General features: G+C 43.0%; 2 protein-coding genes and 1 long non-coding RNA gene across 4 annotated transcripts; 2 read left to right on the top strand and 1 right to left on the bottom strand.

Moving 5' to 3' along the window:
• The first annotated feature begins 469 nt into the window (after window positions 1–469).
• On the top strand, window positions 470–4,371 carry LOC106601356 (uncharacterized). 2 transcript variants are annotated; one of them, XM_014193515.2, is made up of 2 exons: window positions 470–779; window positions 1,947–4,371. In XM_014193515.2, exon 2 carries the CDS (start codon window positions 2,042–2,044, stop codon window positions 3,206–3,208), a length of 1,167 nt encoding a protein of 388 aa, XP_014048990.1. In that variant the 5' UTR covers window positions 470–779; window positions 1,947–2,041; the 3' UTR covers window positions 3,209–4,371. The 2 variants fall into 2 exon arrangements, with proteins under 2 accessions (XP_014048990.1, XP_014048989.1); XM_014193514.2 differs by having other exon boundaries at window positions 471–779; window positions 1,943–4,371.
• LOC123741882 (uncharacterized) lies at window positions 4,079–23,796 on the bottom strand. The gene is made up of 2 exons (XR_006769403.1): window positions 23,341–23,796; window positions 4,079–5,911 (listed from the first exon to the last, which is right to left on the bottom strand). It is a non-coding gene; the product is annotated as an uncharacterized lncRNA (long non-coding RNA).
• On the top strand, window positions 10,840–22,289 carry LOC106601355 (filaggrin). Its single transcript, XM_014193513.2, has 2 exons — window positions 10,840–11,175; window positions 18,258–22,289. Exon 2 carries the CDS (start codon window positions 18,767–18,769, stop codon window positions 20,477–20,479), a length of 1,713 nt encoding a protein of 570 aa, XP_014048988.1. The 5' UTR covers window positions 10,840–11,175; window positions 18,258–18,766; the 3' UTR covers window positions 20,480–22,289.
• Window positions 23,797–27,712: the final 3,916 nt, after the last annotated feature.

The following is a 27,712-nucleotide window of genomic DNA, read 5'->3' on the forward strand; positions in this document are numbered from 1 at the left end:
TTTATGTTAAGGAGTTCATTGACACTGTGAAAGCCAGATCATTGCATTAGAAGCAATATGGAAAACAGAGAGTATTTCCCTGAACTATATCCCTCCAGACATCTACAGGTTTGTTTTAGGAATGTCTCCTTTATAATGAGAATGGATTCAGTGGAGATCACCATATCCTGAAAAACTGTGAAGTGCTTGCATAATAACTGCTGGCATTTTATTTCTCAGTTCTATTCCAACGAATCTGATCTGTCGCTCACTTTGACGTGATACCGAGCATGCCGTCCATAAAGCTGATATTTGGTTAAAGAGCATAGGGCTATTGGAAATCTGCAGGGGGAGTGAGAGGGAGCCAGAGCTGGCAATATGACTTAATTGTTACGAAAGGATGGGCTAGCGAGTTCAGTTGATGATGCATGAGCAGGATAACGTTGTGAGCTTTCCCTTGCGGGGTGGGTCTTGGCATGGAGAGAGGCGGTCCCAGTGAGCGCACCATTGGTTCAAGTGAGGATAGGAAACGTCCTCGGCTGAACTTCGCCGGGAAAGAAACAAATAGGAGCTGCAGCAATCCAAGTGGAGCAGAAACGCGAGACACAAGGTGTCAGAGAGACTAGTAGCCTAATATTGAGTAAGCTATCAGTAGCCTACACGGTGCAGGAAACAAAGTATCCTGTGTATTCGATGACCCAGTGCTGAATCGAAGCTGCTGAATGATTACGTGTCACGATTACACGTTTCTTTAATTGAAAGATCGGCATTTTTCTGAGACAACGAGAATCCAACTCAAGGTAATTTCACAATTTTCCCTCATGCGGTGTATTTCAACAGTGCCTTCATTATACCACAGAGAATAGGCAATCGCATAAGGAGCAGAAATGTGACAATGTTGCCTACAACAGAAGCCTATCAATTATGAAGGCTACGATGATTTGAGGTTAAATAATATAAAATATACCAAGTAAAGAAAACTATAGCCAACTTTCGAATCAGCTTTAGATGTAAAATAAATGTGTGTGATATATATATATATATATATATATATATATATATATATATATATATATATATATATATATATATATATATTAAATAAATAACAGGACAGGACCTTCATTGCAATAGTTTGTTGAAACTTTCATTTGCTGTTTCAATACGTTATTTCGTTCCCTTTGTATATCTGACTGAAATGTAGAATGACATGCACTAAAAGGTTTAGAGAAGAACCAGTTCAGTCTGCGTTTAGGGATGTACTGTAACTAGGTTAATTAACAGTTCGATCTATACAGCGAACCAATTGTAAATGAACGGAGGGAATAACAGTGGGGCGCAGAGTATCATCAACTTACAAACTAGGCTAGTGCTCTTATAAATGTCCTTGATGCAATTCGATTTCTGAAAGATATAACGTCTGATCGTGAACTCAAAATGTTAAGCCATTTTTGTTTTAGTGAAATAAAAAATAGACAAAGCAATCAATGCAGGTCATTGCGCGGATTTTTCGAGCTATTGATACGGTGTTATATAACACTATGTTAACCTACATGTAGGCTAACACTGATTTAGTCTGATGAAGCGACTTCAGTTCCAGTCATTGGGTCAGGACAGTGATAATTAATACATATAAGGCTAAAATGTTATTGTTTTTTCCTCCCAATTCTAAAGAAAGCTTTTATTTAAGAAATACGAATATAGATATTATAATTAACCGTTTAACCTTCAGACTGACAGGAGCCCACTTTGATTATTATATTGTAAACCTTTTCAAAAGAGATTGACATGTCTGTCTAGCACTTAGTACATCATGGTTCTTATTCAAGAGTCATGTGGGGTTGTTGTGCAAGTAGCTCCAGTTTAACTGGAAAGATGTAATGGGGTTACATAACATTGTGTTGTAACTGGTCTTGCATAACAATTAAATCCCCCTCTCCATTTCTTCTTCCTCTTTTGAAAGCTAGGTGGGGCTATTGCAACAATTTATGGCCATACCATTCCACGACATTGGATTTTGAGACACTATCTAAAGAACAGAAATTCTCAACACAGCAAAACCATGAGCGTGACCAGTGAGATGTTTGAAGAAGATTCTCAAGACATGAGGGAGCAGAGTGGTGGGGAGTCCAGTGCTGCACCTGGTGGGACCCTGTCCTTCACAGACGAGGCCGTGTCCATCCTGACCTCCAGTAGCCTGCTGGCCCGCTCTCTGCTCGGACGCACCTCTGCTCTGAAGCGCACCAATGACCCGCCTGCCTCTGGGAACCCCCTCAGACGGAAGCGTGAGTTCATCCCCAGCGAGAAGAAGGATGACGGCTATTGGGACAAGCGCAAGAAGAACAACGAGGCGGCCAAGCGCTCCAGGGAGAAGCGCCGCGTCAACGACATGGTGGTGGAGAATCGCGTGCTGGCGCTGCTGGAGGAGAACGCACGTCTCAGGGCCGAGCTGCTGGCTCTCAAGTTCCGCTTCGGCCTGGTCAAAGATCCCTCCAACACATCCATCCTGCCCCTCCCCGCAGCCCCCTGTGCTCCACAGACCTTGGCTCCACACTACTATCTGCCCAGTGGACCAGGGAGCCACCCTGCTGCCCACGGGGGCCAGTTCAGCATGCAAGGCTCCAGGGACGCTGGCAGCATGTCAGAGGACTCTGGGTTCTCCACCCCTGGCAGCTCCAGTTTAGGGAGCCCCCTTTCCTTTGAGGACCGACTGAGTGATCATGGCAAACTGTCCCCACACAGAGCAGAGGAGCTGGGCTACGAGCTCCACCACTCCCCTGCAGAGGCCCAGGTGCACCACAGTGGACACTTCCCTGGGGAGCTCTCCAGAGTGATGATGGGGAAAGTGGAGTCTGGCGAGGGCATAAAGAACTTTCCTCACAAAATGCGCTTCAAGATCCTCAGCAGTGGAGAGGACAACAGGCACAGCCCCATACAGTCAATGGGAGCAAGAGACGGTCCCCGGGAGACAGCCAGCGGACATATCATGTTGGGTGGAGCTGAGGGGGCAGGAGTCTGGCCACATAAGCAGGAGGGAGAGGAGACCCGGAGGGGGCGACAACAGCAAGAGTCCACTCAGTATGGCCAACCTACACCCCCACAGAGCCAGACAGAGTCTCATTATCATACAGAGAACAATGTCCTCAAGTCCCACCTCAGCTCCCTCAGTGAAGAGGTGGCCCAGCTCAAGAAGCTGTTCTCAGAGCAGCTGCTGGCTAAAGTGAACTGAGCCCAGGACTGGGTCAGTGGATGTTCGGTGAACTGTCACATCCCAGAAGAGGAAGCTCAATCTGAGCTAGCATACTAACATAAGCACACACACATGGTGAAAATGAGAGAGAGGGAAACAGAGACTCTAAACACCACAGTACCTTGGCACACTGAGCTGCTACGGTGACAAACCAATGCCCTGGGCCAACTGGACTATGATCCACCCCAACTCCTCAATTCCAACTATTTACCTTTATGTTTAGGAGGGTGTGTATTTTTACCCTCTAATTTTGAGTTGTCCTGATTTTTTTTTTACTCCTAAATCCTGAACTCCTAGACTCCTTATCTGCGCCTCAAATGAGAACAGTTTCTGTAACAAGTCCCATCATCACCTTATGAAAGCACAAAGCTATATGTGTTGGTTAACTTGTGGCCCTCTGCCCCATACACTGTGAGACCCTCAAAAACACTCTGACACAAGAGGACACTGCCTCACCTCTCCAGAGGATACTGTATTATTGACTGTCATCTCCACTCTGCATGTACAACAATGCTGCTTCTCAAGGTCTCACAACCACAGACAAAGCAATGTCATTGATTGAGACATTGAGGTGAACTGGTGCTGAACTAATGTACACTGTAATTCAACTGGAGCTTCAACAAAGTCATTATTAGTGCTGTGGCATTGGCACTAATTGGTTTTGAATATGCATGAGGAAAGAACACCACATTCTTTTAAACTGTAAACACAACCATAGAAAGGACACAGGACAGATAACCTGAAAGGTGACGGTCTCCAGTCCCTGAATGGGGACTTTGAACTGTTGTCATCTCTTTAATGTATTGCAACACAATGGACTTTGGATAATGACAATTGGAAATCAACTAATACTCTCATTCCATTGCACAGTCAACAGCATAGCTGTGAGGACAGACACACACCATGTCAATCATTGAAATGTGATATGCTTCATGTAGGACAACACACTGTGTCTGGCAACTAGTGAAACTGTTTTCATGTCTCAGTTGAATACTTTTTGTTAGCCTTGTCCAAAGAATACATGGTCTGTGTAATTACTAGACATGCACTGTAAACTGAATCTAGGTGATGAAAATATCTGTTATGTGAATATCTGTATGAAAATACATTTTTGTACTTGTGAATAAATCTTTGAAATGAAATATTTTTGTCTCGTTTTGATTATACAATTTCTAATCATCTAAAAGTCAAGCAGCCACTTGATCAGGGATGGCAACATACAGTACCAGGGATGGGCAGCGGCCTGTGAGCCCATTCAATCTGACCCGCGGGAGGTTTGAGTAAAAAGAAAATGTGTGCGACCCTCTGCTGAATTTTGAAATCCCAATGTGGCCCTCGAGCAAAAATGATTTCCCACCCCTGACTTGATCCTCCCACTGTTAGGATACTATTATATCCACCAAAGCGTGCATTATCATAGATTTCCTCCATGTATTAAGTCAATGAGAAAACAACATGTTGCAGTCTAAATGTCTCCACTTACACTGTGGAAATATGTATCCTGTTTTTTAAAATAATGTCTCTTGCTTTGTCTCACATTATCTAACAGATGGAGTAATTGTTCTACAATGACTCAAAGATTTCTTCAGGGATTAAGTAGCAGCCTTTTGAGAACATATTTCATCAGTAAGCACAAAAGTCAACCGTTTAGTTTATGCAACCTAAATGAATATCCTCTGTCACATATTTCTCCTGTCTGAGACCTAACTTACACATAGCTAAGTATGTAGGAAGAGCAGCAGTGCCAGACAGATTGGACAGGTGAGACTATAGAGCTTTGTCTATCCAGACAGGAGCAATTGAGTCCTGAGGGGTGGAGTCTGCATGCCAGTCATGAGCTTGTGTGTATTAGAGGCCACAGCTAGAGGAACTGCAATTATAGTCATTACAGGGGATTTCAGGGGATGTGGGTGGTATGAGCTAGACTGGGCCTGAAGACACATTCACATTAACAAAATAAGATTTCATAACAAAATGAATTACACTCCCTGCACGGCACCCATAGGTTCACTCATCATGCATATGCTTTACTAAGAGCTTTACCTACTTAGTCTCAAATGTGTCATACCAATGACCTTTAAAACCTAGAATTTGTCTGAACATTATTAATTTCCCATATGAAATCCCTTGACAAACCAAAGCAGATCAGAGCGTGGTCATAAATATAATAGCATAATAACTTTAGAAACCACCAGGTGCCAGCAAAGACTACCATTTGTTGAGTAGGCTAGCTGATGGTGCTATTGTTGTCACTCAGAGCACGCGCTATAGATCGTGACATAGTAGCCTGTGTGTTTATTTCAGTGTCACAGATTTTATTTGGTGCAAGTGTAGTGGCAAAATTACACCAAGGTTTAATTGCTATGTCACTTAATAACAACACTCAACCCATCAAGTCATTTAATTATTATTTGCCCCTAGTAACCAACCCGTGTCTACATTGAATGAGATAGGCCTATCTAAACCAGCATGTGTGTCAATGTGAACAAGTCAAATCAATCAAGATGAAGAGAAAACAAGCCGACATTAGACCTCTGTAGAGGCTCCATGTACTCCATGTATCCACCAGTGCAGAACATCTTCCATTCACTGAGCCCTGTGCTGTTCCAATCTCATTACAACGGAGAGGCTCTCCTCAACCTGCAACTGGATTCACAGGTTCCTCAGTCAAATTGGGGATTCCTGTAGTGAGAGTGGGAGGAAGAGGAAGGGTGGGGGTGGAGGTGGAGGAGAGGAGTGAGGCTAGTTAATGAAGCTACTACTGCATCAGCTCACTACTACACAACCACCCCCAATAACACACCCCTTAAACCGCAACCCCCCCTGCTACTCCCCTCTCCATTCTGTCCCCGCTGTTTTTCAGCAGGAGATAACGCCGGTTGCTAGGCAGGAAGTGCGACAGTTGCCATGGGAACCCATGCATACGTAGCTAGGAGGGGGAGTGGTTGGGTGGGGTGGGGTACAGAGGGAGTGGGGGGGGGGGCTTCAAGTTCACGGCCAATGCTTCAGCTCTGAACAAAGAGGAATGGGAGAGAGAGGGGTATAATGGAAGCATGGCGGTGCTTGGCCCATGTTTGGGGTTCTCTCCAGATGATGAGATGTGGCTCAGTTGGTAGAGCATGGTGTGTGCAACGCCAGGGTTGTGGGTTCAATTACCACGGGGGGGCCAGTACAAAAATAAAAATAAATAAATAAATGCATGAAAGGAAATGTATGCATTCACTACTGTAAGTCGCTCTGGATAAGAGCGTCTGCTAAATGACTAAAATGTAAATGTAATGTAAAATGCAATAAGTGGCATCTTCAGATAAACAGCAATTACTAGACATAGAAAAATGAAGACCAATCCTCTAAGCCTCCATATAACCCAAATTAGTGAAACATCTATATGCATTTGCTCTCAAGGTTGTTTCTATCATTGACATGTATGAGGAAGGTATTGCTGCATGCTCGCTACCTCCATTCATTATCCACAATACAAAGAAACACAAAGAAAACCTATCACGAATGGTGAGTCAACCTGCTCATTTGTGAAACAAATGAGACATATGGAGGCGCACTTACAGTGAGGGAAAAAAGTATTTGATCCCCTGCTGATTTTGTACGTTTGCCCACTGACAAAGAAATGATCAGTCTATAATTTTAATGGTAGGTTTATTTGAACAGTGAGAGACAGAATAACAACAAATAAATCCAGAAAAACGCATGTCAAAAATGTTCGAAAATGATTTGCATTTTAATGAGGGAAATAAGTATTTGACCCCTCTGCAAAACATGACTTAGTACTTGGTGGCAAAACCTTTGTTGGCAATCACAGAGGTCAGATGTTTCTTGTAGTTGGCCACCAGGTTTGCACACATCTCAGGAGGGATTTCGTCCCACTCCTCTTTGCAGATCTTCTCCAAGTCATTTAGGTTTCGAGGCTGACGTTTGGCAACTCGAACATTCAGCTCCCTCCACAGATTTTCTATGGGATTAAGGTCTGGAGACTGGCTAGGCCACTCCAGGACCTTAATGTGCTTCTTCTTGAGCCACTCCTTTGTTGCCTTGGCCATGTGTTTTGGGTCATTGTCATGCTGGAATACCCATCCTCGACCCATTTTCAATGCCCTGGCTGAGGGAAGGAGGTTCTCACCCAAGATTTGACGGTACATGGCCCCGTCCATCGTCCCTTTGATGCGGTGAAGTTGTCCTGTCCCCTTAGCAGAAAAACACCCCCAAACCATAATGTTTCCACCTCCATGTTTGATGGTGGGGAGGGTGTTCTTGGGGTCATAGGCAGCATTCCTCCTCCTCCAAACACGGCGAGTTGAGTTGATGCCAAAGAGCTCCATTTTGGTCTCATCTGACCACAACACTTTCACCCAGTTGTCCTCTGAATCATTCAGATGTTCATTGGCAAACTTCAGACGGGCATGTATATGTGCTTTCTTAAGCAGGGGGACCTTGCGGGCGCTGCAGGATTTCAGTTCTTCATGGCGTAGTGTGTTACCAATTGTTTTCTTGGTGACTATGGTCCCAGCTGCCTTGAGATCATTGACAAGATCCTCCCGTGTAGTTCTGTGCTGATTCCTCACCGTTCTCATGATCATTGCAACTCCACGAGGTGAGATCTTGTATGGAGCCCCAGGCCGAGGGATATTGACAGTTCTTTTGTGTTTCTTCCATTTGCGAATAATCGCACCAATTGTTGTCACCTTCTCACCAAGCTGCTTGGCGATGGTCTTGTAGCCCATTCCAGCCTTGTGTAGGTCTACAATCTTGTCCCTGACATCCTTGGAGAGCTCTTTGGTCTTGGCCATGGTGGAGAGTAAAGACACCTGGGAGCCAGAAATCTTTCTGATTGAGAGGGGGTCAAATACTTATTTCCCTCATTAAAATGCAAATCAATTTATAACATTTTTGACATGCGTTTTTCTGGATTTTGTTGTTGTTATTCTGTCTCTCATTGTTCAAATAAACCTACCTTTAAAATTATAGACTGATCATTTCTTTGTCAGTGGGCAAATGTACAAAATCAGCAGGGGATCAAATACTTTTTCCCCTCACTGTATGTCTGTGACTCTGTGGTCAATAGCACAATGATACACAATAAAATGCATGGCATTGCAGGTAGATCCACAAAGTGCATTTGAAAGCTCAAGTGGGTTGGTTGAAAAAAGAGAGAAAGAGAGAGAGTAAGACAGAGACAGAGAGCATATGCTGAACAAACACTGAGCCTTAAGTCAGACTTCAACGCTCCATGTCCTGCTGCTCTCTCCGACCACATGAGAAGGAACCAGGGCCTTGAAGATAATGAGAGAGATCAAATAAAAGCATCTGCAATTGGAAACAGCCCTCTAGGCATCCAGCCAGTCCTTTTGTTCCAATCAAAACTGCCGTGGACACAACAAAATGCATTAAATAATACCGTTATTGCTCCAGTTGTTTCCATGGCTCTCTGTGATGCAAGACAGAACAGGCACAGGTTGTAAGGTCAGATAGTGGAGGGCAGATGGACTGGAGAGAGGAAGAGGATGTAATCATCACAAAAGCACAGGAGGTCACAGACTACCTCCTAACCATGAGCCTGTCCCACCAGGAATTCATTTACCAGAAAAAAAGAAGAATGAGAGTGAAAATGAGCAGTCAATATTCCCCTTGCTGTAACTACATGGCATCTTCATATCCAGCTAGGACATAGGCCTAGGCCTAACATATATTGCTCATTCCAAGTGAAGATATGCATTAAATGAGCAAAAGGATATGGATATTTCAGACAAATCATTTTTGTCAAGGGTCACAGATTACATTCCAAAAGTCTAAACTCCATTTCAATCATTTCACCCTGTCATTACTGTATTGGATAACACATTTCTTAACTGGCAATAACAGCAATAAATAAAATTGCAGTCATATTTTAGTTCACTATTTGGGAAGTACCAAAAACACACAAATTCAACCAATGTGTTACAATTGTGTATTTAAAACTATGTAAAGTGCTACCTTCTATATGGTGTAAGATGACAGGGGGCTTTAATGATCAACTAAGACTTTCTTTACTGAATGGTGTGCATTGTACATTTCATGCAAAACATGACAAATCGTGTGTCATAAGAGGGAGGATGCTAATAAAGTAGCCTACAGTATAAAGAGCTTTCAATGTCTTTATCAGATGAGAATGAGGTACTGAGCTCTTGAGATTCAAGCGGTTATGCAAAAACTGTAACCAGATGCATCGAACCACAAGGCCACAGCTGCTGGAAATGAGAGCCAATGTCACAACAAAATCAGATAACTTAAAGACTCAAATTAGCATGACATGTTACGTTTGGTATGGTTGCATTTTATTTATTTTTTACATTTTAGTCACTTAGCTGATGCTCTTATCCAGAGCGACTTACAGTAGTGAGTGCATACATTTTTTTTTTTTTTGTAGGGTGGATCGGTGGGCATGTAACGCGTGTTCGAATCTCATCACAAACAACTTGAACATTTGAGCTAATTAGCAAACTATTTATTACTTTTTAGCTACATCCTTCCCCAAACCCTAACTTTAACCCTTTAACCTAACTCCTAACCTTCACCTCACAGAAAGAAGGCTGCTGAGGGGAGAACAACTCATAATAATGTCTGGAAAGGAGTTAATGGAATGGTATCAAACACATGGAAACCATGTGTTTGATGAGTTCAATACCATTCAATTAATTCCGTTCCAGATATTACTATCAGCCCGTTCTCCCCAATTAAGGTGCCACCAACCTCCTGTGCTTAACCCTAACCTTAACCCCTAACTCTAACCCCTAGCCTAGCTCACATTAGCCACCTAGCTAACATTAGCGTTAGCCACCTAGCTAATGTTATCCACAACAAATTGGAATTCGTAACATATCAAATGAATTGCAAATTTGTAACATATTGTACGAATTGCAATTCGTAACATATCATATGAATTGCAATTGGTAACATATCATACGAAATGTAATTCGGAACACATCATACGAAATGGATGATTGAAATCCACAAATGAATACATACCATATCAAACATAACATCGCTAATTTGAGTGTCCTGGATTTTCGTTTACTATATTATGTCTACCCCTGAATCCAGGTTGCAGCGATGTGCATGTCACAATTGTATGTGGATATGTCACAATTGTAACTGACCATTGTAGCTCCTGATAAATGTCTCTGACTGGATTCAAACCCATGTCACCTGCTCCACGTTAAGCTAAAGCCCATGCATTCAATCTTCTGAATATGAAGAAAGAACTACTCATGTGCTAATGAGGGACAAAGTGAATAGATTTTGGTTTGCTCATTAGAATAAAGCTGAAAAAATAAAGCTATATTTAAAAGGGCGAAACTGAGCCGTCTGGAGTAATTAGGCCTATCCATTCAATAAAGGGGCACACATTTCTCCCCCAAACAACAGCTGTTGGATACAATTGCTTCTTTATATATCTTCTGCTGAAGCCTTGTTTCTAAAAATGTCTCCCCACCGTTCCATTTTTCCAAGTCTCTCTCTCACTATTAACCTAATTAGGGGTATCTCACCCTACATCTCAGCAAGTCCCTCCCCTCTCTCCTCTTCCCCATCTCTCTGCAACAGAATTCGAAGGAGAAGAAAGGGGAGGGGGCACATACAGCGCGAGCGAGAAACAAAACGTGACTAGGCACCCAAAGACTTCTGTTATGCAACTACTGACCTACTAACATACAATTGGAGACATTTAGAGAGCGAGGAGGAAATTGTAGCAAGTCCCTAACGTAATAAGATAACAGATTCAAAATAAGCGACACAGAATTCATGCTCACATACAGGCACTAATCACAGAGCTCGCACTGTACTTGAAGGACGATCGCACATTTGAATTCGATAGTAGTCGGAAATAGGAATTGTTGAACAGAAGCGTGGCTGTTATATTAGACTTCGCACTGTGGTCTTTTATTTACACATACAAGGTAAGCATTTATTTTATATGGATTGCCTATAAATGTCCCGTCGATTCATGTGTATAATGTGACTTATTATTATCGAAAACAATTCAATCCAATTGTTTAATAATACCAATTTCTGTGTTACTTAGTGGCACTTCGATTAGACTTTTCATCTAATCGAAGTCACTGATCATCACTGATACATTGTTGCAAACATTTTGGCACAACGGGAAGTGTTTATAATGTTGGTGACGGACGTTGAACCATATGTAGGTTCTGTCAATGCGAGGCGTTTTAGTGGCAGAATGTATAGGGCATGATAAGGGGGAGCATGGAATTCCTTCAGAACAAGGAACGCTGGGTGGCAGGGGCCACAGAAAACACACTTATTTGGAGTAGCTTCGTTTTCCCCCATCATAGTAGAGTTTTGAAAATATTGAAAGATACAATAACTTAAAATACGTTAAAATTATTGATCTTTAGATTAATTCCTCTATTCTTTAGTAAAAAAATTATGGACATTTATTTCAGCAACATAAATTAATTTACCAATTGTAAATTATATAAAGACAATTGTATATATATAATATTACCATTGTAATTGAAACGCTTGTGAGTTAAAAGGACACTGTTAAGACTTGGAACGGCACCATTATGGCACGAAACGTGTCTTTTTGGGTAAGGCTATGAGTCCATGGGAGACAACTGGAAAAAATTCCCTGTCGGTCTACACCTGGACTCAGGGTTAGACGTAAACATAGTAAATCTAAATTCAGGACACTTCAATTAGTATGTTGTGTTTCGTATGGTATGTATTCATTTGTGGATGTGAATCATCCATTTCGTATGATAAATTCCGATTCCAATTCGTATGATATGTTACGAATTACAGTTAGTTGTGGCTGTTAGCTAGGTGGCTAATGTTAACATTAGCTAAGTGGCGAACATTAGCTAGCTAGGGGTTATGGCTAAGGTTAACTTTAGGTTAAAGGTTAGGGGAAGGGTTAGCAAATATGCTAAGTAGTTGACAAGTATTGAAAGTAGTTGCTAAAGTTGCCCATTATGAGATTCAAACACGCAACCTTTGGGTTGCTAGACGTTCGCTTTATACGCCCACCCATCCACACTACTTTTGTTTTTGCCTTAAGTAACCATCTGTGTTTGTAACCATACCAAGCGTAACATGTACTTATTTTAGTGTCCCGGATTTAAATTTACTATGTTACGTCTAGTGTATCAGACCAGTCTAGTCTGAGGTCACACTTCTCTCCATCACATGTAGTTATTTGTGAAAGGTTAGCCAACCCGTTAACCCTTCCCCTGCTCAGTGGGGCAAACTGAATCTAGAGTAAAGGCTACTGGAATATTGTGCTGTCCTACATATCTGAAAACATTGTTTTGGATATGAATGATAATCTAAAGTATTGGCTGTTTCTGTAAGGTGAGCTGGATATACTGGGCATGTTTATTTCTGTCCTTATTTAGGCTACTGGGTCAAATGTGAGCCTATCTCAAAGTTTTGACAAGTTGTTGGATTAGCCTATGGGTAGCAAATGCAACAGGGCAACAAGCTATGTGCAAGAAACTTGCTTTTGCCTTGAATGACTTCCCCAGGGATCTGTTATAATATGCAAAATGTACATTTATCAGAGACACCACAAAGAGTAGTGGTATGTTGAAGAGGGCTAAAAAAACATGTGATGTGATGTGGATATGTGCCTGCCGTGTAGGCTATTAGTTATATTGGGAAACAATTTTAGACAATGTAACGCTCTACAGCGACTATGTAACATGCATTATAGTTTACAATTCCGTATCAGCAACACTGTTGTGCACTGCATGTCCATCTCAACGTTTAACCTATGCTGTTATTAGGCTACATGCATATAAGAATTAATACTGAACACACACTTGTTGTAACTTGTCTTATAAAAGACCATCCTGCTCAGTCTGTATGTTGAAAGTACCCCCACACTGCACGTGGGAATGACTGTGGAATGAGTGCCCACGCCCGGTGCCCGCAGCTCATGCATTTGTTGTTTAGTGATGGCATGCGCACTTGTGTCTTGCCTACTTTTGGTGCTGCGGTAAGGGTGTAGGCTATTCATGTTTTCTTGAAAAGTCATACCGAAATTATATCTCACAAAAAGTTTATCAATACCATATAGTTTAGAATATAGCCTATGGTACAGGTGTGCTATGGTACAGGTGTGCTATGCACAATGGGAAATTACGCAAAGCATTTGGTTATGCGTTCAATTGTTGTAACACATTGCACTAAAGGCTCTAGTAATGGTGCGGGTTGCATAATAAATAATTTAAGTAATAAAACATATGGGTAGGGGAGATGATGCAATCAGCGGAAACCCATAGCCTCTATTGTGCTTTGCTGAGGAGGGTTAATTGGTTGGCGCATAAGGTGGACCGCTATGCCAGCTCCAAATGTAGGTCACATTAGTCATAACGGGGAGGGGATGTGCTGCAGAGCCCCCTATAATACCAGAATAAAAACCTAACAAAATGAATCCTAGCTGACTTAACAAAGACACCCAACCAATTCATGCAGAACAGAAACACTGATGGGCAGCAGATAAACGCACCTAATAAACATTTGGGTTTCCTTCATATCGTAGTGATACACAATTAGAAACATAGTCATTTAGCCTTTATACATTCAGGTTTCCTTCATATCGTAGTGATACACAATTAGAAACATATTCATTTAGCCTTTATACATTCAGGTTTCCTTTATATCGTAGTGATACACAATTAGAAACATATTCATTTAGCCTTTATACATTTTCTTCAATCCTCAACTTTCTGTACCACACCCCTTTCCATAAATTGCAATGCAATGATCAGCTAGTATATTCCTTATTGTATTAGTAGGCTATTGCTAAAAACATGGTAATAACATGGCTATAATTATCATGAGGATGAGATTACCTATGTTTCACTAGAGCAGCGTGCACAATGTCTTGTTTCACTCCTATTGTAGTTGATGGTAAACAATGTGGAGTGGGGTTTATTCTGACCCGCCTGACATTCTCAGGGTTTCCTGGCACAATAAAAGATAATGAAGGATAGAGTAGGTGCTTTGTTATTGAGCTGCTGTGGCTGGGAGGGAGAGGCAGAGAAGTAGGCCAAGGGAGCACATGTGACTGGGAAACACATGGACTGCACTGGGTCACTCTTTTTTTCCCCCTGTATAACAGAGGCTGATATGGCTGTGTTTATAGAACAAGGAGTTGGCTTGGAACTTCGCCTGCATGTCCAAGAATTTGTACTTTTTCTTGGGAAGATAAACCCAGTCTTGGAATCAGGGATGGCCGATATTTGGGGAGACCCCTTCTACGATGTGCTACTCCAAATATCGTGATATCCGATATTATCGCTCTGCACCGTTAATGACTAAATCATTCTAGACTGTGCAATTTTTGTACTTATTTACAATGGTATAGTCACATTCTCATTAAATAATCTTAGTGTTGACGGGAAAAAATAAGGCTCAGTTAATTAATTTAGACTTAATTTTCAACATATTGATACAGCACATCACGATATATCATCAATGTCAAATGTCACTATTCTATTTAATCATATATCAGCCCAACCCTACTTGGAATTTTGGAAAAAGCCATCTATTTGCATTCTTCCCATTTTTCCCCAGTGGGGGCAGCTCAGTTCCTGTCTCAGTGAAAATTGGCACCCCAGTCTGGGGGCCTCCTCCTTATTTTACACCTGCTCCCATTACTTTAAGAGCTCAACAAAAACAAGCTTTTGCACTCAAGCCCCACCATATATAGCTTTGTGTGGTTGTTTGGACCCAATAATTGTAAATGGCATACATTTAGATTCTCTTTGATCACTTCACAAATGTAACCAAGCCCTTTCCTGTGGTAGAATTACTTTATATTTCTTAAGTATAACAAGGATGTGTTTTAAACAGTTCTATCAGTAACAGATGCAGCTTTTTGTTCACCTTTTATCATGAAATTGGACATAGAATTCATTATGGTCTTCCACAAGCGTAGGAGTGTTCCATTGAAACACAGAGCCTCGTAAGCATATTAGATGGGTCAAAAGGGATGCAGTAGAATGTCTTACTATTTGACATTTGTTCTGGCAGGTCACACTACATTTGTCATAAAAACGCATGAACCTTTCATTGGCAATCACTATCTCAGTACCCTGCGGTAAGTTATAAGATACACAAATGAAGTGGATAGGTTTGATGCTTAGATGTTCTGATTAACAGGTAAGGGTGGCACGCTGTGCTTCGGTGGGATACACACTTATTATGATGCTCTATTCCTGTAGCAGTAGTGGGAGACTAAGAGCTTGTGATGCATTAATCAGCAAACACTCCAGCTCCATTCATGTCTCCAGATAATTCCAGCCGCCCGCAGAGGAGATGAGCAGCTTAGTTTTTTTTTAAGTCAATCTGTTTGTGCAGTGTAAGTGTGTTGTTCGATGAGGGATTGATGTTGACATGATTAGTTTCCCCCTTTTTTTAAATAAAAAATAAAACACTTTTGTTGCCATGGGTGATATGTTGTTAACGCTGGTACAGTACCCCGTTTGTTTACATCCTGCGAGGTGCTATCATCTGAGCTCATTTTCCCCTTTCTTTTGTCTACCTTCTCGCAATCTCTTTGTCCCTCTCTCCATGCATCTTTCACCTCTATAAATAGAGAACTCTCTAATTCTCTGTTTCTCTCTCCCTGCCTCACCCGTGGTTCCACTGACCTATATTCCAGCTAGTCAGAGCCAGGGTTTACTGAGTGGTCCCTGGTTTCTGTGGTCTTTCCACTCTTTCCCTCCTGCCCCTGAGCCACACACAAATGGCGTGTGGGAATGAGGACCTTAAAGTACTGCATTTAGCAGTGTAAGATCAGGCCCTGTCTCAACCATTTTTCCAGGCATAATCGTAGCCTGTATCCCTATTTAGTCTCTACTGGGAGCCAAATGACCCATACCTAGAAGGCTTGTCATCATTTTGTGGGAAGCAAAACATTTTGAATTAAAAAACTAGGGGTGTAATATCCCATCTAGATTTGGCTCGTTTTGTTGCTGAATTGTGCCTGGAAAGAGAAATTGGTGTTGAACCCACATTTGAAAAGTGTAGAGCAATTGGTAGTTACATAATTTTGCCCCAGACTCCAGGGAGAATATAACCCATGGAAAAGACAGATTATGAGATTACAGAGGCAGAGAGAATCAGTGTGTCTCAACTCATGTTGTTCAGTAAGAAAATGAGAATAAATGAGGCAGGAAGGAAACAACTCCTGTTGGCCAGCAACTAATTTGATTTAAGTAATTTGATTTAAAGCATACAAGACCAGTTTAATGGAACCATGTAACAAGGGAACATAGTCTGAATGAGTTATCTCAGAAATGTTCCAGGAAGAATCCATCCTCAGATCCCTGTTCAATTCCTTTGCTTGCCTCAAGTCACCTTTATGGAATGTCATTTATATTGAAGCAGTTAGTCAGCAACACAGATAAAATAGGCTAACTGGTACACAACCAGCAGAGACAAATTGGAAACATGAAAAGAGACACTGGAAAAGCCATTTGGCTTATTCATGAAAATCATACTTAAGAGGTTTGGCTAGTGACACATCTATCTCTGTTTACCTCATTACCAGGAGAGTCCCTGTTGAGCAGGTTCCCAGACACTTCATAGTTATAAGGCTGACCACCCTGATGTCATAATTCAAGAGAGCTTGGCACATTCTCCAGCCCCCTCCTTCGTGAGACTTGACCTATATTCATTAATTTACCCACCCATATCCTTATCCGCCCTTACCTTAAAATCCCGTGCCCTCTCCACCTCTTTTCCTTGGCGGGGAACCTTTGTCTTCATTCACTGCCAGGAACTGGTTGTCCAAATAGAATATGAATCTTTACGGTTATTACACTTACAGTAAATTCTCCAATTCATGATAATTTCTATGTAAACGAAGTGGGCTGTTTCTTAATATGGTTGTTTTGGAATCTTTGTTCCTGACCCAGAATTCTAAAATGGAATGAGGGGAACCCTACACCCACTGCACATGGGTGATTCACTGTTCTGTCTCTTAAAATAAATCTGCCTGAAAGACTATTTAGAACAGCCATGAAATAAGTCACAAATGGCTGTTTAAAGCTTACAAATTCAATTTCCAATCATTCCATGTGTTCGAATGATGTAATTTCGGGTAGTGTTACTGTTTCTGAGTTTACATGGTAATCATGTGCTCTCGACTTAGTTGCCAGACACGCAGTTATGATTACAAAGGTGGAGGAATAATGTCACAAATAGCAAATGTGTAATGTCTTACTCAGAAAAAGATAGTAACTCAGAAACGACTATATTGGCCTCATGTTTATTACACCATGCAAGTCAACGTCAACATGCAGGGCTAAACACGTCCACATGCTTCCCAGCCAAAACAGTTCGGAAGAGTTTGTACATACATTGTGTAAGGGTACAGAATCATTTCATGCACATTTTCTCATTGAGAAATACTGCACCAAACACCTCAGTTATATGTAAAATTGTGCGACTAACATCTCCTCTGCAAAAACGGCAAAATTAATGACAGATTTCTTGATTTATCATAGATTCATTCTGACTATTTTGAGGAAGTGTATACTGGCTATGGCGTCTAAAAATGGACAAAGTACTATTGGCGCTTTTTTTTCTAGTTTTCCAAGCGAAGGTATTTTAAGGGAGTATGCAAGCACACTCGTTCGGTTCGGCAAGGCGCCAGCCGAACTGAAGCATGCTGACACCTTCAGGGGTCATGGACCACCGACAGAGAAGCTCAATAGAAGGGCCATGAGGTCAGACAGTGGTTACTAGGGTCTAGTGGTTGCCAGGTGTAACAATTCAGTCAAAGCCAGACATGCAGAACATAGATGAAAGCAGGAGGATGTGAGAAGGAGCGTATTATTAATTATTCCTCAAAATTCTTTGATCACCAGGCATGCCAAAAACTAAAATGGACTTCATTAACAATGACATAAAGAAGATATTATTCCTTCAATCTGAATGCATAGTGGTCGACAGCAGTCCACGAGGATTAAGAGTTTTGCCTTTTCTTTCTTTGTCTCCTCAGCCTTTCTTCTTGCAACCTACTGGAGAAGGAGAGAGGAGGCAGCGCTCCTCCCAAGAGACTGACAAGCCGAGATAGACTGAGTGACCTACATCCTGCAACACGCCTGGAGCAGTAGAGCACTTCTCTGTCTGCTCAGCACAGCGCTCTCGCAAAAATATTGAAAAACAAAACAGAGAAAAGAAGGTTAGAGAATTGCTCAGTGAAGCTTGTCACATTCTCCACTCCAGGAACTCTTTTTTTTTCTCTACAAGGCAGCTTTGACCCAGTTTTCTGTGAGAAAGCTGAAGAGACTTGCCTAGAGAAAGGCTGAACATACACTGGATAAATGAGGGGAATTAACGCAGAGTTCCACCGTTTCTTGATCTTCTTGGCCAGTTTAGACACTTGAACTATAAGCTCATTCATTCACTGACAAATAGCTGAATCCCACTCTTTCTTATCACCCCATTCCTTGAGTTTCCTTTCCAGTGGTTGTAGCAATATTCCAAACTGTCCTCCACCGAGCAACAATGGAATGCCTGAATTCACAACTCCAATCAGCAAGCTCAAAAAAGAACCCGGACAGCCTAGAGACATACTCTAACTACGAAGAGTCTCTTCCATCGCCTCAAGGAACCCCCTCTCGCCAGGGGCGTCTCGTCAAGCCCAGCATGAGTTGCAGACGCAAGCGTGAGTTCATCTCTGATGAAAAGAAGGATGCATCCTACTGGGAGAAGCGCCGTAAGAACAACGAGGCGGCCAAACGCTCCAGGGAGAAGCGACGACTGAACGACATGGTGTTGGAAAACCGCGTCATGGTGCTGAATGACGAGAACTGCCGCCTGAAGACGGAGCTGCTGCAGCTGAAGCTGCGCTTTGGCCTTATCACCACTGCCTCCTACATGGAGAAGAGCCAGCAGCTCACTAGTGGAGGTAACAATGGAGGCAACGGGAGATCCTCCACATCCAATTACTACTCCAGCGGCTACTCCAGCAGCTCCCAGGTGATGATGAACTCTGACTCCTCGGAGACTGAGCAGTCAGGCAGCGGGGGGGGGCATAGTCAACTGGTGACGTACTCCCCCCATGGGTCCCTTTCAGACATGTCAGACGGGTCCTCCCGGGACAGCCCAGAGCCTACGGTCTACGGGATCAAGCAGGAGGAAAGCAGCCTGGAGATGGACATTGGAAGCAGCATGTTCAACGTCCACCATAGCCTGTCCTCCACACATCACCAGGAGGAGATGGAGTCGGTCTACCACAGCCAACAGCACCACTCCCACTCCTACCACCACCAGGAGAGCATCACAAGCCAGACCAGTCAGGTCCCTCCACCCACCCAACAGAGGAGTGTCATCCTCTACCGCTCCAGTAGTGCCTCCTACCCTGGGGAGAGCCAAAGGCAGCAGGACATAGATCAACAGACAGCCCAACAGCAGAGTTCTCAGGCCGGTCATCTGGCTCAGGCTCGAGAGAGCCACACGGAGAGCTCAGAGAGACTGGCAGAGGTGACCAAGCAGATGGAGAGGAAGACACTAGACTCCCCTCCGTACCACTACTCAGACTGCCACAGCGAGGCAGGAGAGAGGCAGGTGTACAGAGCTTTGCAACAGGAGCAAAAGACCCAGACGGGCCTCGCTCCAGACATCCTCCAAAAACAGGAGGCAGTCACGTCCCATCTGTACCACAACCAGGCTAGTCACTGCTATCTTAGCGCCCAGGACGAGGAGCCCCCCATACTGACCTATGAGGGCGGGGCCAGGAGTGAGGCGTACTACCAAGAACACTCAACCTCAGGCAAAGAAACCTCCTCTAGTGACAATGACCCCCGCAGCTCTGACAAGGATGCCTCCACGGACGACGAGTCCCCATCCTCCTCCTTCTCTGATGCCGGGAGTTACCTCCAGCACCTGTCTGTCTCACACCAGCCAGGGTCCCCTCTGCCCTCCCCGCAGGGCTCCTCCCAATGCCAAAGCGGGGACACCCAGGCAGAGGTTAAGGGCACTGCCCTGCCTCACAAACTGCGTCTCAAACACAAAGCCATGAGCTCCCAGCAGGACTCTCCCACCACCCCTCCTCCTTCCTCTATCCTACCCCTGCCCCAGCACCCTTACCTGGCCCTCACGCAGCAGCAGATCGGCAAAGAGAGGGAGAGTGAGAGCCAGCCCCCCACAGGGTTCTATAAGCAGCCGTCCTCAGCTGAGTCAAGGAAGGAGAGTGGGAAAAAGGAGTCGTCAAGCTGACGCCGTAACAACAGACGAGACTAAGTGCCTATAGAACACTTGAGGGCAACACAAATTTGTTGAGGTTCCTTACATTGTGAGGTGTCTCTGATGCTGCCTTAGATCAAAATACGCTCTTTCCCTTTCCCCTCCTCAATCTCAATCCACTATCATCCCTTTACCTCATCTACACCTCCCTCACCTTCATGTCCTGGGACTAAAATGCTGGACTGAAGCCCAAAACAGGGCTGGACTTCTGGGGGAACAGTATTCTATGTGTATATATTGTATATACACTTTTCAGTTCCTGCATCTTCTCCATAATTACAGAAGGACTTTTGTTTATAAATGAGAGGAGGGATGAAACTCTTTCATATCATTTTTCGTCAAACCACAGTTGGTCATTTCAAATGAGAATATAAGTTGACCATTATTGGAACTATATTGTCAGCTTTCAGTGCCCCTCCTATGGTGCACATCTGGCGTTAGACAAACATAGCAGCAACATTCTGGGAACATTCCCTTGACCAAAGATGCAACACAATGAGAAGTTCCATCCCTCTTCCCTAACCCTACCTCTACCAATCCATATTTCCCTTCCCATCTCCATGATCTCACACAGCCCATCCATTACCTGTCTTTTTCAAGCACTTGGTTTGTATATTACTGTAAATATACCAATAATTTATAAATATATATTTTTGAAGAAAACAAACAAAAAATGTCACAACAATGCGACAAACTGTTGAGGCAAGAAAGGACTTGGACGTTATCATCCTGTTTTTGTCAGAATTACTGTACAGTCACATTGTGTCTACTGTTGCAAACTCCATTTAAATTAAAAAGCCTTTAATCTAATCACTTTATCTCTGTTTACAGAACCATGGCCCATAGCTTTTGAAATGCAGCTTACCTGTTATTACAGTAGATCTTTAAGATCTTAGACAGCATTCAATCAAGGTCAATCTGAGACAGAACTAGGCTGCTGGCCTAAAGTTGAACATCATCAACAGTCTAGACTTCCACATCTCTTAGCCCAATGTATTTATTCCTATGCCCACCACTGCAGAAAAGCCAATAGGAACATAGACTAAAATATGAATGTGTATAAACTTTAAGGTATAAAAGCTCAAGTTAAAATGATATCTGTATGATATTTTAACTCTGAGTGAGGCGACCTAGTCTCCTCTGTAAATCAACACACTACACAATGCACTGAGCTCAGAACCTCAGGCTTCTGACCTGACGTCGATCCACTGCCCTAGAGACACGGAGTTAAACCCAGATACTAGGTAATTGGATCTCTGAAACAGAGGCTAATTTACTATATTAATCACAAATAGCCCATGACATTAGAAAAACCTGGTTTAGAATAATCAGAGCTATTGCAATTAAGTTTTGTAAAAACCAAGGTCGAGCTCTACATTTTTAATGAAATAGGGATTTCCCCTTTTTCTAATGTGCCTCTGTAGTGTAATACATGGGGCATCCACCCCCGGCCTTTATTTTCCTCGTATTGGGTGACAGTGAGAAGCCTGCACTGTACCACCCAGTTTTATAAAGTATATGTACCATGTTTAGCTTTTTTGCCACTTGTGTATAAATGTAAAGCTTTCCCTCTCTCAGACAACACTGTAATGTTAATGTCATTGTTTTATTTTCTGATAAGTGTTGTTCTGTTATTATCTTCGTGTGTCTTTCTCCTATTGACCGTGATGATGTATTTGCGCCATACCCCCATCCTCCCTTTTTTCAATGTATTTTAAATCAGTGATGCTTGTGTTTTTGCTGATGGTTTTATGAAAACGATTAAAAAAGGACAAAAAAGATACAGACGAGACTTGTGTGGTGTGTAGCAGTAGGTGGTGTCTAGGTCGCCACCACCCCTTCTTTTTGACATGGCTGTGTATGTACAGACACTAATATTCATCATGGAAGATGGATGCATTTCAAGATTGAAAACAATAAAAAAGATGTTGAATTTCTCAACATATCGTAATAATATTGTCAGATTTCTCCTTTCTTTACTCTTGTCTATGGGGGATACACACAGTTCATGATGGGTCTGATTGAAAAGCAGCTGTGCATATGCCAGACAGATAAAGACCAAAACCTCCCTGTAGTTATCACTTGATACTGAATACAAACTGGTTCATAGGTTAGTTATAACACTGCAAAGAATAATAATAACCATATGCTAGCTAGTGTAATAAACAAACTATAATTTATACAGAGCAGCTGCTGACAACCAACATTCTTCTATGGTCATTTGAATCACTGCCTACTAATTGAACACAACCACAAAGCAGAGCCGCGAGGTACAATGATTAGACAGACACAATCTAAATCAAGGCAAGACACAAATGATAGCCTAAACTAGGTGTTTGTAACCACAGGCATGTTTAACAGAGACTCTGAGTCCTCATCTCTTTTTGCAGGTGTGGGGACACCCTGTTTCCAGTCCTCACAAATAGCTTGGTTACAGTCACTCCCTGGGCTCCTTACTTTCCTGACACACAGGATTAATTTGAAATGAGAGGAGCTTTGGAGTGACACACTGACACACATTTTCTAGACAGACCGCCTTTCCGACCTCCCTGATGTAACAGTGGCCTACTTCCTGCCGCTAACTCTCTATAAGCCCGCGGACCTACGCACGCAGGGCAGAGATGTCCCGTACGACCACACTAAACACACAAACGCCCTCAGATGTATGCGCACACGCATACACCTACAGATTATGACCCCCCAACGGAACGGAGGACCTCTCTTATGCCCCAGTCCACTTTATAAAGTCCTCATTCAACCTGACACAAACCACTTTACACAGAGGGAAAACTGGACAAGCTTCCTCTCCTTCTCTAAGCCCAGTCCTAACATACCTCTCAGCCTATTCTCAGGCTCTCGCTCAGCAGGCATGTCCATGGCTCTTTGAATTACAAAGTAAGTGCAGAAATAGTCCATCCCTGCTGCCAACTCTCCAGGCTCAAGTTCAGTGTCACTGCAGACCTGTAATGAGAAGAATACATGGGGCTGTGAATCAAGGCAGAGCCCAGTGGGGCAGCTTCTTTTCCTCATCCTATCTTCTCTGCCGCCCTCCCAAAACACACAACAACAAGGTTATGTTCATAACAACACAAAGACAAAGGAAGGGAGTGACCTGGACTAAGCCTGAAAACAAAGCAGCTCTTTGAGGGCTGACACACCTCAATGCCCTTCACAAACGCACGCGCACACAACATATTTTTGACTTGCGTTCAGCCCATGCTTGGTCTGGGTGGTGCGACTGATGTCACCCTGCAATAGTGTCAAGGTGACATTCCCTGACAACTGCAGCACTCGTCTACTGGATTCTGCTGTGTTAGCCCTTTTCCTGATTTGATTGGCGCACATGATCGCTTCCATAAACAGGTTAGGAGAAAAGTAGGTCAATGTGAGAGAGTGGAACGAGAGAAGGAGGTAGGCATGAGGAAAGGAGGGAGAGAGGAGAGAGAGGTGGGGGCTGGAGGGGACTGGATGTGCGTGTCACAAAATGATTCCTGCAGAATAGACCTCCTGGCAACCAGAGCACAAACAAGGCTCTCCAGTTACCTGGCTGTCCCTCCCAGCCTGGGGAAGAGGGTCAGTGGAGCAGCAAGCGTGGGAGGGGGCCACAGGATTACACAGCCCTGTCTCATGTCCAGTGTGACACGCTGCAACCTTTTCACACATTTCTGGGGCAGGTTGCAGACACCTCTGGGTTTCACAGCAGGGGCAAATCAAAGTCAGGTATTAATGTTATAGAGTGGAATTCCCCCAGCTTCTACAGCACGCAACACCTGAACCACACGCTGCGGTTGTGAAAGACATATGGACCGACTCGTTTGATGAAATACATGTATTTAATGGTTAATTCGTGTTTTTTTTTATGTGAGGAAAATACAGGTATTGAACTTGAGTCCAAACCACTACTTAACCCCTGCTCAGCTGTGGTAAGCGACAACTACAACCCGGATTCAAAACCACCCACTGCCATCAGGTCCTACCATGCACACACACACACACAGTACAAAAAATGGCATGCATAGTCGCGCCTCTCCGCTGTTGACAAGACCACATTTTTCCACAAGGCATGACCTAAAAGGGGCAATCCTTACAGTTTATTATTTGGAAAAAAAACTCTAGCATGGCTGTTATCATACACGGATGGAATAAACATCAATATCAAATAAACATGCACTTATACAAATCTCTGTTTTGGAAACAGTACTCAAAGGTTACATGGCTCATGCTTTAATATCCTGGTATTGTTTGCCTCTAGGCATCAAATCAAAAGAGCATTGGAATTGAATGGAAAGATTCAAAACATTCCTTGCAATAGACATACATCTAGTTGTGCAAAAAACGTGAGTAGGTGGGAGGCAGGGGAGAGGGAATGAGGGGCTGTGTGTTACGTAACGGTTACGCAACATAACAGCCCTCAAACTGGTCCAGAGCGGCTCAGTGAATAGACCTGGGGAGTGGCCCATCTCAAGGTCTACTTCTAACCCCTCCCTCCCTGCGTTCAGACCCACTCCTCTCCAGTTACAACCCAACCTCCAATCACAAGCTTCACTCACGTAGGTGTGTCTATTGACGTGATATAAGGAGGAGTGTCGTAATGTAAATAAGATAAACGATATGGTTTATACACTGAGTATACAAAGCATTAAGAACTGTTCTTTCCAAGACGTAGGCTGACCAGGTGAATCCAGGTTAAAGCATTGGTGTTAACATGTGCCAGCATCCCTGTGGAACGCTTTCGACACCTTGTAGAGTCCATGCCCCACAAATTGAGGCTGGTCTGAGGGCAAAAGTATTTCAATGATATGTTGGGGTGTTCATTTATTTAATTTCACTTTAGTCGAGTGCCGGAGTCCTGGAATTGAATGGTAGGCAGTTGAGGGCTAGAGATATGACAAAGGAATAAGAGCTCACACTTGACTATCATTTCTCACTAAGGACCTACGGGCTCCCAAATCTGTAGCCTCAGGCACTGTGGTGCTGGGAGTCTTCCAGTGCCAGCACCCCCTCTGTGAGACAGAACACAGCAGAGCTGGACTGAATCAGTGTATCAACTGCAGAGACAGTCTTGCTCTTATGTAACCATATAATGTAGCTCTTATTAGAAAGTAGGTCAGAATATATAAAAGAGAGAGGGGAACATGTGGGAAACTGAGGGTGAGAGAGAGGCCTACATGGGGAATCAGGGGATAAGCGAGGGAGAGAAGAGATAGAAATGGTTTAAAGAATTGAGAAAGAGAGAGAGAGAGAGCAATGGGGAAAGGAGGGGCAGTAATGGAGCAGAGCATAAGTCTGAGTAATAACAAAGAGCTGGCTGTGTTTCTTACCCCTGAGTTTTCTTCCTGTTGGACCAGAGGAGAGCTTCATGAGCTCAGAGGCCATGCGTCACCTAACAGGTGGTGGTGTCCCACCCAAACAACCCTCCCTCTCAGCCAGGTGATCTCTGCTGTTTGGGTTACCCTTAGCAGGGGGACAATGGAGAGATTGTGGGCCTCATGACAGGGCTTCTCTCCTCCATGGCCTCATGTTATACTGGGAAGGAATTCCCCTACAGAGATGTGCTTGGCTACATAAACTAGTACAGCATTATCAATATGACGCAACTTATTATGCACAACAAAAACAAATGTGATGTTGAAAACGTTCAAAAGTTATCTTGAAAAGCACTAATAGATACTATTACTACATTAGTAGACATTTCCGAGACAATATTGAAACTGTCACTATCACGTCCTAGTCTAAAGTGTGATCATTTGCAACTTACAAAAACAAAAGCAGGCAAGCAGCACTATAAAAGTAATCAAAGTCATAAACAGGACTCTGATAATCTCATTCAAACATATACTTTATGGTCATCATAATAGTTTATGATACACATTAAAATGTCAGAATAACCGGTAATGTAGAATGGTTTATTATGCAACCAGATACAACAACAACTGGCAATCAATCAGATATGAAGTTTGTTACTGAGATCAGGGCATACGTCAGACCTAGTTTTGGTGGGGCCTTGGCAATCCTCCAAAAATGTGTACAATATGCCTGTGAACAGGCAATTTATGAAGGGATTACTGATCTGGTGTAGAAAACATTACGGGAGGATTAAACAACCTGCTACTGTGTGTTGAGTAACACAGGGCTCTGTGTTTCGGTGTGAAGTGTTACATAGTGTTGTTTTCCATTCATATGGCTCAGTTTGGGAGCCCAGAGCATAGTTCCTCAGCCTGGTCATGGTTGTGTGCATGTGCATGTGTGCAGCGTGTGTGTGTGTGCATGTGTGCATAGGCGTCATGCCCATAGGGGGCACAGGGGCACATGCCCCCTTAAGATTTGTCCTGTTTAAAAAATGTTTTAAACAGGACACATTTTGTTTTTTTCTCTCTGTAATACTAGGCTACTAGCCACTTAGCAATTTTAGGAAGTTGGCTTTAGCTAGCCCAGATAGCTTCCCAATTTCCAAACCTCATAACTAGCTACCAAGAAACTATTTTCATTTTGCTATCAATCAAGTTTGCTGGCAAGGTTGGTAGATTTTAGAACATGGGTATTCAACCGGAGGTCCGTTATATTAGGAACACCTTCCTAATATTGAGTTGCCCTCAGAACAGCCTCAATTTGTCTGGTCATGGACTCTACAAGGTGTAGAACCCGTTCCTTAGGGATGTTGGACCATGTTGATTCCAATGCTTCCCACAGTTGTGTCAAGTTGACTGGATGTCCTTTGGGTGGTGGACAATTCTTGATACACACAGAACACTGTGGAGCGTGAAAAACTCAGCAGCACTTAAATATTTTGTCTTGCCCATTCACCTGCTGAATGGCACACATACACAATCCATGTCTCAACTGTCTTCTCACCTTCATCTACACTGATTGAAGTGGATTTAACAGGCGACATCAACCTTAACCCAAAAACCTAACCTTAACCCTAAACCTAACCCTAAAACTAAACCTAGCTCCTAACCCGTAACGTAAATCTAACCCTAACACTAATTCTAACCTTAACCCTAAACCTCATAGAAATAGCATTTGACCAACTGGGGACCAACGAAATGTCCCCAGTTGGTCCAATTTTTGTTTGTTTACTATTCTTGTGGGGACTTCTGGTCCTGGCCTGACCCGAGGAAGAGTAGCAGCTAATGGGGATCCATAATAAATACAAATATAACAGACTAGTAGAAAATAAGGGCATATCTTCTAATATTGAGCAAA

Source organism: Salmo salar, chromosome ssa03, assembly GCF_905237065.1.
Source record: "Salmo salar chromosome ssa03, Ssal_v3.1, whole genome shotgun sequence".
Classification (NCBI taxonomy): Eukaryota; Metazoa; Chordata; class Actinopteri; order Salmoniformes; family Salmonidae; genus Salmo; species Salmo salar.